At 40.9% G+C, this 14,987-nt stretch overlaps 1 protein-coding gene across 1 annotated transcript in view; it reads left to right on the forward strand.

Annotated features, from left to right (window-relative positions):
• The window catches only part of manbal (mannosidase beta like), a 66,925-nt gene that overhangs the window by 3,456 nt on the left and 48,482 nt on the right, over window positions 1–14,987 (forward strand). The window contains exon 2 of the mRNA XM_073061917.1: window positions 7,081–7,303. Within this exon, the coding sequence (XP_072918018.1) occupies window positions 7,157–7,303 (147 nt within the window). The 5' untranslated portion in view covers window positions 7,081–7,156. The remainder of the gene's footprint in view (window positions 1–7,080; window positions 7,304–14,987) is intronic.

The raw sequence follows: 14,987 nt of genomic DNA on the forward strand, positions 1-14,987 counted from the left end.
TGTCTTTTGCAGATTGGTTGTTTCTCCATCCTTGCGTGCCATTTTTCATTGATTCTATGGTCTTTCTTTGTATTTTCTATGAATGCCTGCAAGAAAATCAGATTTAATATCACCAGTATGTGTCATGAAATTTGTTAACTTAGCAGCAGCAGTATAGTACAATGCAATACATGATCAATATAGAAAGAGTGAATAAATTACTATATATGTGTGTATGTTTTTATATATATATATATATATATATATATATGTAAATAGTTAAATTGAAAATAGTAGAGCAAAAACAAAAATAATTTTTTTTAAAGGGTGAGGTAGTATTCATGGGTTTTCAGTGTCCATTTAGAAATTGGATGGCGGAGGGGGAAAAGCTGTTCCTGAATCATTGAGTGTGTGGCTTCAGGCTTCTGTACCTCCTTCCTGATGGTAACAGTGAAAAGAGGGCATGTCCTGGGTGATGGGGGTCTTTACTAGTGGACGATGCCTTTCTGGGGCACAGCTCCTTGAAGATATCTTGGAAACTATGGATACTCAGGGTGGTATATCGTGACACATATTTACTCTGATAATTTACTGCACGCCTTGGTTGTTCTGGGCAGTCCTTGTTATTGGACTCCAGGGTTTACAAAAACAAGAAATGCTGGAAATATTCAGCAGGTCAGGCACATCTGTGAGAACAGAAATGGAGCAGATGTTTTATGGTGGAGATCCTCAATCAGAATATGAAACATTCTGATTTCTGAAATTCTGAATTTTATGTTTCTTCCTGTATTTTGCATACTATTGAATATATCCGGCACTTTCTGTTTACTTTAGAGTTCCAGAGTATATTTTGTTTAGATTTTCTATCGTATTTAGAGAGGGTGCAGAGGAGGTTTACCTGGATGCTGCCAGGATTAGAGAGATGTCTTATGAGGTAGATTTGAGTGTACCAGGTCTTTCCTCCTTGGAGAGGTGATTGAGAGGTGTGTTAATAGAGGTGATAAGAGGCATAAATTGAGTGGATAGTCAGAGACATTTTCCTAGAGCAGAGATGGCTAATACGAGGGGCATAACTTTAAAGTGGTTGGAGGTAAATATGGGCGGGAGGGTGTAAGAGGCAGTTTTTTTTACATAGAGTGGTGGGTGCATGGAACCTACTCCCAGGGGTGGTGATACAGGCAGATACATTAGGGTATTTTAAGAGACTTTACGGTAGGCTGTGGATGAAAGAAAAGTAGAGTGCTATGTGGGAGGGAAAGGGTTGATTGATGTTTGAATAGGTTAAAGAGTCAGCACAACATTGAGGGTTGAAGGACCAGTACGCTGCTGTACTGTTTTATGTTCTACACTAGAATAGACAATTAAGTTCCGGATGGTTACGAGGCACAGCTGTCTTGATATTGTTGCCAACTCTTGATACAAGGGAAACTTTGGGAAGGTGGAGTTCATTAAACCACAGAGAATGTGTGGATGTGATTGTCAAGAACAGCACTGATGTAAGTCTGTGGACTGCTGCACACGGATCCTTGGTGGGTATTGAATGGGGGCATTGTTACGATGCTTCAGTTCTGCCACTTAGGACCAGGAAAAATCAGCCAGATCCCCCCCTTCCTGATTCGTTCCACTTCCTGCCAAGTCTCCAGTGCGAAGCTGGAGAGTGTATGGAAGTAGGTAAAAAATAGCTTGAATGGGGTGACGAGCAAGCTCAACTGGGCTCTCGTTTTTCCATTGTGTTGTAACAGCTCCAAAGTACTTGGTGGGGCTTCAAAGCTCACTGGAGAGTCCTTAGGGAATGAAGGGCGTCAAATATGTACAGGCCTTTTCTAGAGCATGAGCCTCCCCATGCATTGAGGAAGGCGATGCCTCAGAAAGGAGGCATCCATCACCCAAGATGTGCTCTCTCTCCTTATTACAGGAGAGAGGAGGTACAGGAACCTGCAGACATACACTCAATGTTTCAGGATCAGCTTTCTCCCCTTCCACAATCAGATTTCTGAACAAATAATAAACCAATCCCTGAACACTCCCTCACTAATTTTATTCTCTTTTTGCATTACCTTTTTAATTTTCTTTATACAGTGGATTCCGGTTAATTGGGCTATTGGTTAATTGGTGCAGCCATTAGAACTCATGAAGAATGAAAATGAAATTGAGAAGATGGCCGGGATTTCATTCTTTCATTTGGGACACTGTGCCGCTTAATTTGGGTAGGAGGCTGATGCTGAACAGTTTCTAACTAGCATCGGTCTCGTGCACTTTCATGGTGATTAGATACTAAGAGTGATCAATTTTTAAGTGATGTCAGTTCATGTGTTTGTGCTGGAAAAAAGCAGTGATTTTTGTCAGTAATCGTAGCTGAGAAATAAGCGCTAAGACAATTCAGAACTGTTTTGCTCACTCTGGTTTCAAACTTTCAGGCTCGGGAATGCCAGAAATGGGCCAGGAGTGAAAATGAACAACTTCACTGCTTTGGCAAGTTAGGAAATACTTGAAGGAAGTATTTGAAGTATCGACAATCAACTTAATGTTACATGAAAATGAGAATTTGGAGGATGCGATTGCCTGAAGGCAGTCCACTCTCTGCACTAGGTGTCTGCTGTGTTTATTTACAATCAGAAGAAGATGGCAGATGAATTCCTCTGATGTTAACTGTTAGGAGCTAATACACAGTTTCATTGTACCGTCAAGGTATTGGCAATGTTCTAATTCATTCTGTATTTCATTTAAATACATGAATAGTTACTCAGTTAAACAAGTACAGATGGCCCTCCTTATCCGCGAATTCAACCAACCACGAATTGCGAAAACCCGGAAGTGCTCTTCCAGCACTTGTTGTTCGAGCATGTACAGACTTTTTTTCTTGTCATTATTCTGTAAACAATGCAGTATAGCAACTATTTTACATAGCATTTACATTGTATTTGCTGTTATAAGTAATCTAGACATGATTTGAAGTATATGGGAGGACGTACATGGGTCGTCGTGTATCGGGATCGAAAAAAATCGGAAGTTCTCTTACTAAGCAAGTCGGAACAGGTCCTTTTTATGTTTTATCTGCTCAGCCTATTGATTACACCTTATATCTCTAATTTAATATTTTAGAATTTAGAGTCAAAAACACAGTGTTACAATTTCAAAGGTTCAAGGTTCAAAGGTTCAATTTAATGTCAGAGAAATGTATACAATATAAATCTTGGAATGCATTTTCTTCGCAACCATCCACAAAAACAGAGGAGTGCCCCAAAGAATGAATGACAGTTAAATGTTAGAACCCCCAAAGAGTCCTCTCAGCTTCCCCCCCCCACGCGGAAGCGGCAGCGAGCAACAATCCCCTCGCCCCACCGACAGAAAAAAGCATCAGCACTGCCTCTGAGCACTTAAGCCTGAGCAAAGCAACAGCAAAGACACAGACTTGCAGCACCCCAAAGGCTTCGCGTTTCACCCGGTATTCGACATACCACAGGTTCTTTCTCTCTCTGATAAGGGAGAAAGAGGTGTCGCCATTTTCCCAGCGAGTGGGGAGACATAACAAACAACTCCTGATGAAGGGTTTCGGCCCGAAACGTCGTCACTACCTCCTCCCATAGATGCTGTCTGGCCTGCTGAGTTCTGCCAGCATTTTGTGTTTTTATTTATTTATTTCCAGCATCTGCAGATTCGCTCGTGTTGCATAACAAACAACTCGCTGGATTACAATATTAAAAGTCCGTTACGTTGCTTTTTTTTTCGAGACAGTTTGCAGAGACACAAGAGATTCTGCATATGCTGGAAATCTTGAGCCACACACACAAAATGGTGGGAGAGCTCATCAAATTTGACAGCATCTATGGAGGCAAATGAACCAATAAACCTTTACCTGCCCAAAATATCTACTGTTTATTTCCCTCGATAGATGATACCTGACTTGCTGAATTCCTCCAGTATTCAGTGAGTGTCACAAATTGCAGTTATTTTCTATGTTTGGGAGCATCAAAGGACAACTATAAAGATACTGTAATAAAGTTTAGAATTAGGCATGTCATCATATGAGTTTCAATGGCTGAGATATTTCATAACAACAAGAAATAAAATGGCTGCTTGAGGTCATGGGAGATTATCCACTCAGAACCATTTTATGGCTATAACCCTGCAAAGTATTCCCATCACCCAGGTCATGCCCTCTTCTCATTGCTACCTTCAGGAAGGAGGGCCAGAGGCCTGAAGCCACCCACTCAATGATTCAGGAACAACTCCTTCCCCTTTGCCACCAGATCTCCGAATGGACATTGAACCCATCAACGCTACCTCACTACTTTGTTTTTGCACTGCTTGCTCATAAATCTTTATCTCAGCCCTGAATACCCTTCATGACAAACATCTACAGGCCTCCGAATAGAGGATGCCAAAGATTAGTGAGAAATGAGATTGCATTTAATTTAGCAAATACTCCTCTCAGGAGAACAGGGGTCTAGGAAGAAATATGGACTAAAAGGGCATACATAAAAAGAAAACCAAGCTCTAGAGCCTGGAGTATCTTTTATGCCATGGAGCCTTACCATTAACCGAAGGGTCCATGGACCCCAGCTTGGGAGTTCCTGCTCTACAGTTTATTTCCAGAGAATAATGTTAACATGAAGATAAGTTGTACAAAAATTGCATTGAATCTTGGTTAGGTCTTCCTTTGAGTGCTTTTCCATGATTCTGCTCTCCATGAAGGTACTAGCAGAACTGCTAGGTTATTGCTTCCAGCCGAGGATGAATGAACAGGTTGTCTTCTTTTGGAAAGAGAAGGTTAAGGGTGAATGATGAAATAAGAGTAGGGAGAATATTCTTCAGATTTGGGAGAGTAAAATTAGAAGTGATCAATAAAAAATATTCAATAAAATATAAAATAGGGGGGTTCAGAAGTAACTTTACCAATCGAGCAATCAGAATGAGGGAGATGCTAACATTGGGTGTAATTGATGTATAACGAAGATTAGCTTTATTTGTCGCTTACATATCAGTGGAATTTGTTGCTGTGGAGGTCAAATCATTGGGTATATTAAGGCAGAGGTTGATAGATTCTTGATTAGTCATGAAGGGATATAGGGAGAAGGTAGGAGATTGGACTGAGAGGGAAAGTGGATCAGCCATGATGAAATGGTGGAGCAGACTCGATGGGCCAAATGGCCTAATTCTGCTCCTATATCTTATGGTCTTATGAAAACATAAGTGACGTGTAATTTGGATCAGCAACCAACGCAGTCTAACGTGTTGGGTATGGTGGCAGAAATTGAACCACGACCGCTATCACTGTAAAGTGTTAACGCTAGCTGCTACCCTACCATGCTGCCCTTACTATGGAAGCGTTAATGGAAAATCGTGGGGAGAGTAGGGTGCTTTCAGACTTTTGTATTTTCTGCCCAGTTGCACTGAGGAGAGGAAAGAATATCTGGGGTGGGAGGGCCCTATCATCCATTCCAGATACTAACGACTTTGCTGAAGAGAACTTTTTCCTCATTTTTTCCCTTTTTTTTGCTCGTGTCTTTAAATTTTACATCCCCAACAATTCCATGGATAATGAAAGTAGGGTTGGGGGGGGGGGGGGGGGTGATATGCCTTTACCAAAGGAACTGAGCAGGCTAATGATATAGTGGCATTTGCACTGGACTTCAAGGCGAGTGGTCCTGGGTTCAGATCTGGCAGGCTCCTTGCACACTTTCCTTCCCTGCTGGGTGAGTGTCGAGCTAGCAACTCAGCCTCATAAAAAAAGAGACCAAAGTGTTAATGAAATGGCAAGGTTGCCACCGAATGTGCCATAAGGCGCGGAAAGGAACAACAACCACAACAATAAAGGAGGGGTGAGGTGCTCCCTCCCACCACTAGCCTGCAGGTCACGCTTGGGCAAGATGTAACACCCGCTTAGGTTCAATGATCAGGGCCCCATGAAGCCATGTGGTGGTGGTCGGCCGTATGAGTAGTTGGTGCATATCACACGTCCTAGTTATGCGGCCTGTGACGTCAGGCTCTTGTAAAGACACTGGCCAGAAGAAGGCAATGCAAACTAGTTATGTAGAAAAAATTACTAAGAACAGTCATGGTAACAATCATGGTTGACCATGATCGCCAAAGTCAAATTACATAGCACATGATAATGAGATACAGTACTTCTCTCTGGATCTCTCATTACTTTCAATACTTCTGTCACAACTTCCAAGTTATTCAACGTTTTCCTCTAATATCCCTGGAGCCACTCTCCTAAACATTTTGCAGCCTCTCCATGCTATTTGTATTCTCTTAGAAGAGGGGACAAGTGAAGGTTTTTAAATAAATACTTCACTTTATTTGTTCATGCCTCTGTGCAGGCGTTCCTGAAAAACTTGACGGTCATGAATTACAGCCCTATTTACACAGTGACATATTGTAGTGGAAACTTAAGAAGATATTATGTACATCACTTCAGAGCAGTGCTTTAGATGCTTCAATATCAGGGGTTTTAAAATGAATGATTTACTGTACTTTAGATGCCATCAATATCACTTGCAACTATGTTTCAGCCAATTATTCTCCTTTCTTAGATCATAGACCATTTATTTTCCCTCTCAAGCCCATTCTCCTGCCTTCTCCCGGTAGCCTTTGACGCCCCTACTAATCGAGAACCTGTCAACCTCTGCTTTAAGTATACCTAGTGACTTGGCCTCTGGGTGTCTGTGGAAATAAATTCCACAAAGGCATGAAATTCTGGCTAACGAAATGCCTCCTCCTCCTCTCTTCTAAGGGACATCTTACTTTGAGGCTGTGCTTTCTGGTCCGAGCCTTTCCAGTATTGGAAACATCTTCTCCAATAAGGCACTCTGTCCAGGCCTTTCAATATTCAGTAAATTTCAATGAGATATCCCCCACCTCCCCCTAAATTCTTCTAAACTCCAGTGTGTACAGGCCCAGGTCTATCAAATGCTCCTTATGTTAACCCTTTAATTTCTGAGATAGTTCTTGTAAACCTCCTCTAGGACCTCTCCAATGCCAGCACATCCTTTCTTAAGTATGGGGCCCAAAACAGCTCCCAATACTTCAAATATGATCTGACCAAAGCCTGATTAAAGCCTCAGCCATTACATCCTTGCCTTTCTTTCTCTATAGATACGTACGGTGACAGAATAAGACCAAGATATCGTAAAACTTTGCAAAGGACCTCCAGACGACAGGAGGAAGCAGAATGGCTACAGAGTTTGATTTGACACCTCCAGAAGTACCCGAACCCACATTCTTTGATAACATCCTGCGATACGGCCTGTTCCTAGGGGCAATTTTCCAAATCATCTGCATATTATCAATCTTGCTGCCTTCTAAATCACCAGAACCGGTAAGAATTGCCGCAATTGCATTTTTCTTCTGATCTTTGAATGTGGATAGGGGCAGCACCATCGTTTTCTGCTCCTAGTTGGGATTGTAAATCGACCTCCAACCAATGGATTTGCATGAAGTTTACATAGCTTCAAGAATATTCTTTAACTCAAAATCAATATCCATGTTGTTTTAAATGTTCCTTGTGCCTACCAGTTTAACATTTAACGATCAAGAAGGTTGTCATGAAGATGTGCATGATGGAGCACAAAATAATTTGCTGGAGGACTTAGTGGGTTGAGAAGTATCAGTGGGAGGAAAGGAATTTTTGACATTTTGGACCAAAACCCTGTAGGTTTGGTGGAAAATGTTGCTAATACCTTTCCTCCCACAGATGCAGCTTGATCCGCTAAGTTCCTCCACTCAGGTTGCGTGTTGAAGTAGATTGTCATTGTAAGAAGATGACAAAGGCAAGGGGAGGGTGCAAGTTTTCCTTAAGGATGAGAAACTACCGGGGCTATGTCAGATATTCACGATCGCGATCTATTTTCCTGGGAATGCCAGAAGAATTCCCAGCTGCAAACGAGATTTTCATGGAGAATGCACTGCTACTGTGAGGTGTTGAGGTGCACTACTGTTCTCAGTAAACAGGGCAGAAATTCTTTATTGGGTGAGGTTCATAATTTGCCCAAAGTGAGTCTTGAAACCCGAGCGACACACACAAAATGATGGAGGAACTCATCATCAATGGGTGTTCTGGCTTTCTCTCCCCTTCCTTGCCAGTCCAAATGAAGGGTCTTGGCCCGAATTGTTGACTGTTCATTCCTCTCCAAAGATGCTGCCTTCCTTTGGCATTTTGTGTTTGTTGCTTTGGATTTCCACCATCTGCAGAATCTCTTGTGTTTGAGACAACCTGGGTGTTGGGGAGATGGAGTTTTCTGCCTTGTCCTTCCTTCAGCAGCAGTGGAAGGGCAATTTAACCCTCTCACTGGGCTCGTATACAAACCTGGCTCATTAGCTCACTCTGCTAACCGCCACGTGACTCATCAGTGAGAAAGCCACTTTTCATAAACAATATATGTCTCGGGTGGGTTTGATTCGGGGGTTCAACCAAACAGGAAAGTTGGGATGTTCCGATTAAAGAACATTGATTGTAGAGAATGCTGTGTAAATACTGCCGCATGGAAAGTTAACAATTGCCAGAAAAATAACAGATCGTACGTCAGCGTAAAAATACAAAAGAAATATGTTTACGAGATTTTCAACTTTAATAAACAGTTACAGAAAAAATAAAAAAATAAAAGGGTGCTTTACAGTTAAGCCAGTCCAATGTGTAAATAAAAGTTGGAGCTCGTTTCTGGAGTATTTGGATGTGTTGCTGTACTCACACACTGAACCCACGTTCTGCGTGAAAGACACCAGCCACAAGTAGAATTTCCCTTCTTGAAATCCTTTGCCTTGCAAAGCACTCCTTGCGTAAGTGTCTCCCCTTCGGACGGGACCCTCCAGCTATCATTCCCTGGTGCTCTTCTCCCTGCACCTCCCACCAAAAAAAACAAACCAGACTACCGTCCTTCAGAATCCTGAGTTACAGCACGAACCCAGACAATCCTGATTTGCTGACATGACGAAGTTGGACAACATCGCTCCTTATCTTTACTGAAGCCAAAATATTCTTACCAGCAGGACACACTGCTCTTGCAGAAAACTGCTAAAATAAAAAAAAACCTCACCGCATTGCAGTAGAAATCTTAACCAGGGAATTACAATGAGAATGAGGAATCTCCTGCACTCAAATCCTGGGCTTAAATCCTGGGCTTATTTTTCAGGCAAAGGGGAACTTTGATCTTTGGGTGTAGGGGCATTTCCCTTTTTCTTTGATTTTTAACTTCAGGATCACCTGTTACTGAGTAATAAAAAGAGAAGTGCATTCTTTGTGTCACTTAATGATGAGGGAGAGTCTCAGTGGTCTGTTTTTATGTTTAGTGTTCAATCACATACCAGTGGTCAGTGGCCTACGATGGGCGGTTGTGCCTGAATCATTCATTGAAAGCAAAGTGGGAGGATTAAATTTTATTCCATTTCCTGCTTCATTGAGACAGAATGCACAGAAACAAAGCAACGGGGAGACCTTCTGAATTGGTGTTTCTGTAGGAATCTGGCAATTCAAGACTCCTTGAGTCATGGACTTCCTCATAGAAACATAGAAAACTTACAGCACAATATAGGCCCTTCGGCCCACAAAGTTGTGCCAAACATGTCCTTACCTCAGAAATTACAAGGCTTACTTGACTTGACTTACCCATATTCCTCTATTTTTCTAAGCTCCATGTACCTATCCAAAAGTCTCTTAAAAGACCCTATCATATCCGCATCCACCACCGTTGCAGACAGCCCATTCCACTCACTCACCACTCTGAGTAAAAAAAACTTACTACTGACATCTCCTCTGTACCTATTCCCCAGCACCTTAAACCTGTGTCCTCTTGTGGCAACCATTTCAACCCTGGAAAAAAGCTTCTGACTGTCCACACAATCAATGCCTCTCATCATCTTGTACACCTCTATCAGGTCACCTCTCATCCTCCATCACTCCAAGGAGGAAAGGCCAAGTTCACTCAACCTATTCTCATAAGGCATGTTCCCCAATCTAGGCAATGTCCTAGTAAATCTCCTCTGCACCCTTTCTATGGCTTCCACGTCCTTCCTGTGGTGAGATCTGAGCTATTCAAACATTGCAGCTGTTTCCTTGGAAATTTGATTTTCCAGGGAAATAGCTTATTATTGAAGATTTTAAGTTCCTTATGCTTGGTAAGATGCAAGGAATTAGAGTTTCTAGTCAGTTAGGCACTTGTGAGACCACACTTGGAGTATTGTGTGCAGTTTTAGACTCCTCATTTTAGAAAGGATATACTGACATTGGAGAGAGTTCAGAGAAGATTCACAAGAATTATTCCAGTAATGAAAGAGTTACCATATGGGGAATGTCTGGCAGCTCTTGGGCTGTATTTAACTGGAGTTCAGGAGAATGAGGGGGGATCTCATAGAAACATTCAGAATGTTAAAAGGCCTGAACAGATTAGATATGGCAAAGTTATTTCCCATGGTAGGGGATAGGACAAAAGGGCACGACTTCAGGATTGAAGGAAGTCCTTTTAGAACTGAGATGCAGAGAAATTACTTTAGTCAGAGGGTGGTTAATCTGTGGAATTTGCTGCCACGAGCAGCTGTGGAGGCCAAGTCACTGGGTGTATTTAAGGCAGAGATAGATAGGTTCTTGATTAGCCAGGGCATGAAAGGGTATGGGGTGAATGTAGGGGAGTGGGGATGACTGGAAGAATTGGATCAGCCATGATTGAATGGTGGAGCAGACTTGATGGACCAAATGGTCTACTTCTATATCTTATGATCCTATGGTCTTAAGAAAAGTTGAAGAAAGAAGTTAATTATTACATTTTGCAGCCAATTTCAGCTTTTAAAACATTGCACATTAATATAAAGGATCTGCATAGTCACTGAAGCTTTCAATTAGTAAATTGAAATTATAACTATACAAAAAAACAATTTTCTGTGAAGCCTGAGGCAGGATGTATTTCTGCAATGAGAGTAAAACAAATTCCTATGTCAAATACATCAGTTTTATTACCTGCGATGACATTCAAACCCATTTACTCAGCACGAAGGAAAGGTGCAGAGAAGTGCTGTTGTATTTTTTTTTAATGTGCTCATGCCGTGATTCGACCACAAGGGAAAACAAAATGGTGTCAATGGGTAATTGACCCAAGTCATTGATCGGCCTGTGGAAATTAAGTATAGGAAAAAAAATGAAGTGTTCTTTCAAAGGCTGAATTATTGAATGCACAGAGAAGTGTTGGCATTGAGTTTTCAGGAATAAAACACCTTTGGAAAGAAAGCTGACTGTGGTAATTAAAATGCAAGTCTCTTTCCTTATAACTGGCCCATACCATAAGATGTTGGAGCAAAATTAGATTATTCAGTCCATCGAGTCTGCGTTGACAATAATAGCTAACCTGTATGTTCTAATGTGACACCAGACCCACCCATGTGGTTGCATCTTCAAAATTGACCTTTCTGCCCACTCACGCTCAATGGTTACGTGATGTTATGTCATGATTAAATTTACAGACGATCCGTTGTTCAATTTCTGAATCTAGCCAAGACTTTCAAACATTGTGGGGACCATTTTTGAACTATTTTTAAAAATTATTGATTATTAAATTATTGATTAAAACTATTTGATTTGCTGCTAAAGTACAGATGTTGGCTAATAACATATTTCACTATATGATAAGGATTTTTTTTTTCCTTTTTTCATTTTTACCAAACAGCTTCGATCTTGGTAGCGGGCTTAGGTTCCTTTCTTTTGTATAATAAATTTATCACATTTCAATATTACGATTTAATTTGCATGAATATAGGGTAATGAGATTGCAAGTGTGATTCAAGGTATTATTTTATTTTATCTTTTTTGACTTATAAAATGTATCTTCTTGTACTGTAGTCTTCTATGTAGAAATTAATAAAAATATTGAAAAAGAAAGAAAATTGACCTTAAGTGGCCTGGAGAGTCACTCAATTGTAGGTGGTTCATCCTGTGTTCTGTAGAGAAATTAGGGATGGGCAATAAATGCTGGTCTTTCCACAGACACCCAGAGCCAACAAAAAAAGTGTATAACTGAAAAGTAAACAAGTTTATGCATCTTTACTGTAAATAGGGGTGAAGTCAAAAATATCTAATTGGCTTTGAGTTAGTTTGTGCCATTAACTCAGTTAAGGGCAGCCAGGATTAGGGCAACTGTTGCGTATCAGATGTTTAAAAACAAGTACAGTGTATTGTAAAATAAAATCAAGGCATTAGTGAACTGTTCTGATTTTATAAAATGCTGCATTTTATTGTTAATATACTCAGAAATCTTTCCTTCACTTTATATGTACCTCTTTACTTCAGTGTCATTTTTCCTCATGACTACTGCCCAGTGTGGCATCGCTGGTCGGGCTTTTCTCACAGGTTTGTAGATGTCAAACCTTTGTAGTGGTTAGAATTTAGTCTGCTCGAATTCTCTCGTAATGTGGCATAGGTACAGATCCAACAATGACCACCAGATGGCGAGCAGGAGCAGTTCATTTCCTATTTTATCTTTTTATATGTTCCTGAATGCTGAAGTTAATTGTAGTAGCTATTCTAAGGACTGGCTATAATTACCTAGATCAACACAATCAAGATGATCAAATCCAGGAGCCTCAAGATTTGAATGACAATATTGAGCAACAGTGAGTACATTTCAGGCATCCAATTTGAACCTTTTCAATTTAGTGCGGTCATATAAGCATTTCCTCCGCTCCTGAGATTGTAAGAAAAGGAAATTTAATATTGACAAAAAGACATTGTATTATGTTTTATGAATATGTGATCTGAATTTAATATTTGCTTTTTTGTGATTGACTTACGTTTTGAAATATTTGCCAAAGTAAGACTTGCCATTAGAGATGCTGTCATTTGTGCTGGAGAGATTGAAGGTTAAAGATATTCCAGTTTTCATGAGTTCAGCGTTTAAGTTTGTATTTTGGATAGTGTTAATTCACCTTTGTATCTCTCTATTGCTTTACATGACAGAAAGCCCTGTATTTCTCGCATATGTGATCAGACATAGGAGTAGAGTTAGGCCATTTGATCCATCGAGTCTGTTCCGTCATTCCATTATGGTTGATTTTTTTTTGGATTCCTCTCAACTCCGTTCTCCTGCTTTCTTCCCATAACCTTTGAGGCCCTGTCTAATTAAAAACTTATTGATCTGTGCATTAAATATATCTAATGCACAAAATACTCTGCAGATGCTGGGGTCAAAGCAACAGGCACAACATGCACAACACGCTGGAGGAACTCAGCAGGTCGGGCAGCATCCGTGGAAACGAACAGTCAACGTTTCAGGCTGAGACCCTTCGTCAGGACTATAATGACTTGACCGCCACGGCCATCTGTGGCAATGAGTTCTACAGATTCATTGCCCCCTGGCTGAAGAAATTCCTCCTCATCTCTGTACTGAATGAACATCCCTCTATTCTGAGATTGTGTCCTCTGGTCCTAGACTCCCCCACCATAGGAAAAATCACTTCTACATACACCCTATATAGTCCCCTCCTCATTCTTCTAAATTTCAGTGAGTACAGGCCATCAAATGCTCCTCATATGTTAATCCTTTCATTCCCAGAATAATTTTTGTGAATTTCCTCTGGACCCTCTCCAATGCCAGCATCTCTTTTCCCAGGTAAGAGACCCAAAACTGCTCCAAGTGTGGTCTGATCAATGCCTTACAAAGCCTCAGCATGACTTCGTTGCTTTGATATTCTGGTCCTCTTGAAATGAATGCTAACACTGGATTTGCCTTCCTCACCATTGACTCATCTTGCAAGTTAAACTTTAGGGAATACTGCACAAGGACTTACAAGTCCTTTTTTTACCTCTAATTTCTAAATTTTCTCCCCATTTAGAAAATAGTTTACTCCTTTATCCCTTCTATCAAAAAGCATTTCCATACGTTTCCCTATACTATATTCCATTTTCCACTTCCTTTCTCATTCTCTCAATCTGCAGACTCCTCGCTTCCTCAACACTTTATGCCCCTCTGCCTATCTTTGTATCATCCACAAACTTGGCCACTTAGCCATCAATTCTGTCATCCAAACCATTGACATATAATGTGAAAAAAGTGGTCCCAACACCAACCCTTGTGAACACGACTAGTCACCGGCTGCATAACCTTTGAGGCCCTGTCTAATTAAGAACTTATCGACGTGTGTGTTAAATATATCTAATGACTTGGCCACCACAGCCATCTGTGGCAATGAATTCTACAGATTCACTACATCTCCAGCATAATTTTCCAGTGGTTCGATACACACTCTCACCTCTCCTTTATTCTATATATCAGAGAAAATGTTTGATACTCTCTTTCATATTATTGGTTAGTTTACCTTCGTAGTTCATCTTTTCTTTCCTTTTGGTTATATTTTTGTTGCTTTCTGTTGGTCTTTGAATCCCCCAAGACTATAGTAACATTGCCCTTTTGATGTGTCTTTTCCATTTCCTGTTGTAATTTGTACTCCACATCTTGGCTGCAGTTCGGGGGCCTGTACATAACTCTCATCAGGGTCTTTTTACCCATGAGGATTCTTAACTTTACTCACAAGCATTCCACATCTTCTGATCCTATGTCACCTCTTTCAAAGGATTTGATTTCATTTTTACCACAGAGCTATGCCACCCCTTCTGCCTACCTGTCCTTTTGAGACAAGGGGGATCCTTAATGTTAGCTCCCAACGATGATCTTCTTTCACCCGCAACTCAGTGTTGCACACAATGTCATACCTGCCGATCTCTAACTGCGTTACAAGCTCATCTACCTTATTCCATATACTGCCTGCATTCAAATATAACTCCTTCAGTCCTGCATTCATCACCCTTTTCGAATTTGCCTCATTGTTACACTTCAACTCAACCCACTGACTGCAATTTAGCCATGGCATCTACTTGTCCTTCCTGACAGTCTTGCTACACAATGCATCTACTTGTATACCAACTGCCCCACACCCCCGCCAATTAGTTTAAACCCTCCCCAACAGCTCTAGCCAACCTGCCCACAAGGATATTGGTCTCCTTGGGTTCAGGTGTAACCATTCCTTTT

This window comes from Hemitrygon akajei, chromosome 11 (genome assembly GCF_048418815.1).
Source record: "Hemitrygon akajei chromosome 11, sHemAka1.3, whole genome shotgun sequence".
NCBI lineage: Eukaryota > Metazoa > Chordata > Chondrichthyes > Myliobatiformes > Dasyatidae > Hemitrygon > Hemitrygon akajei.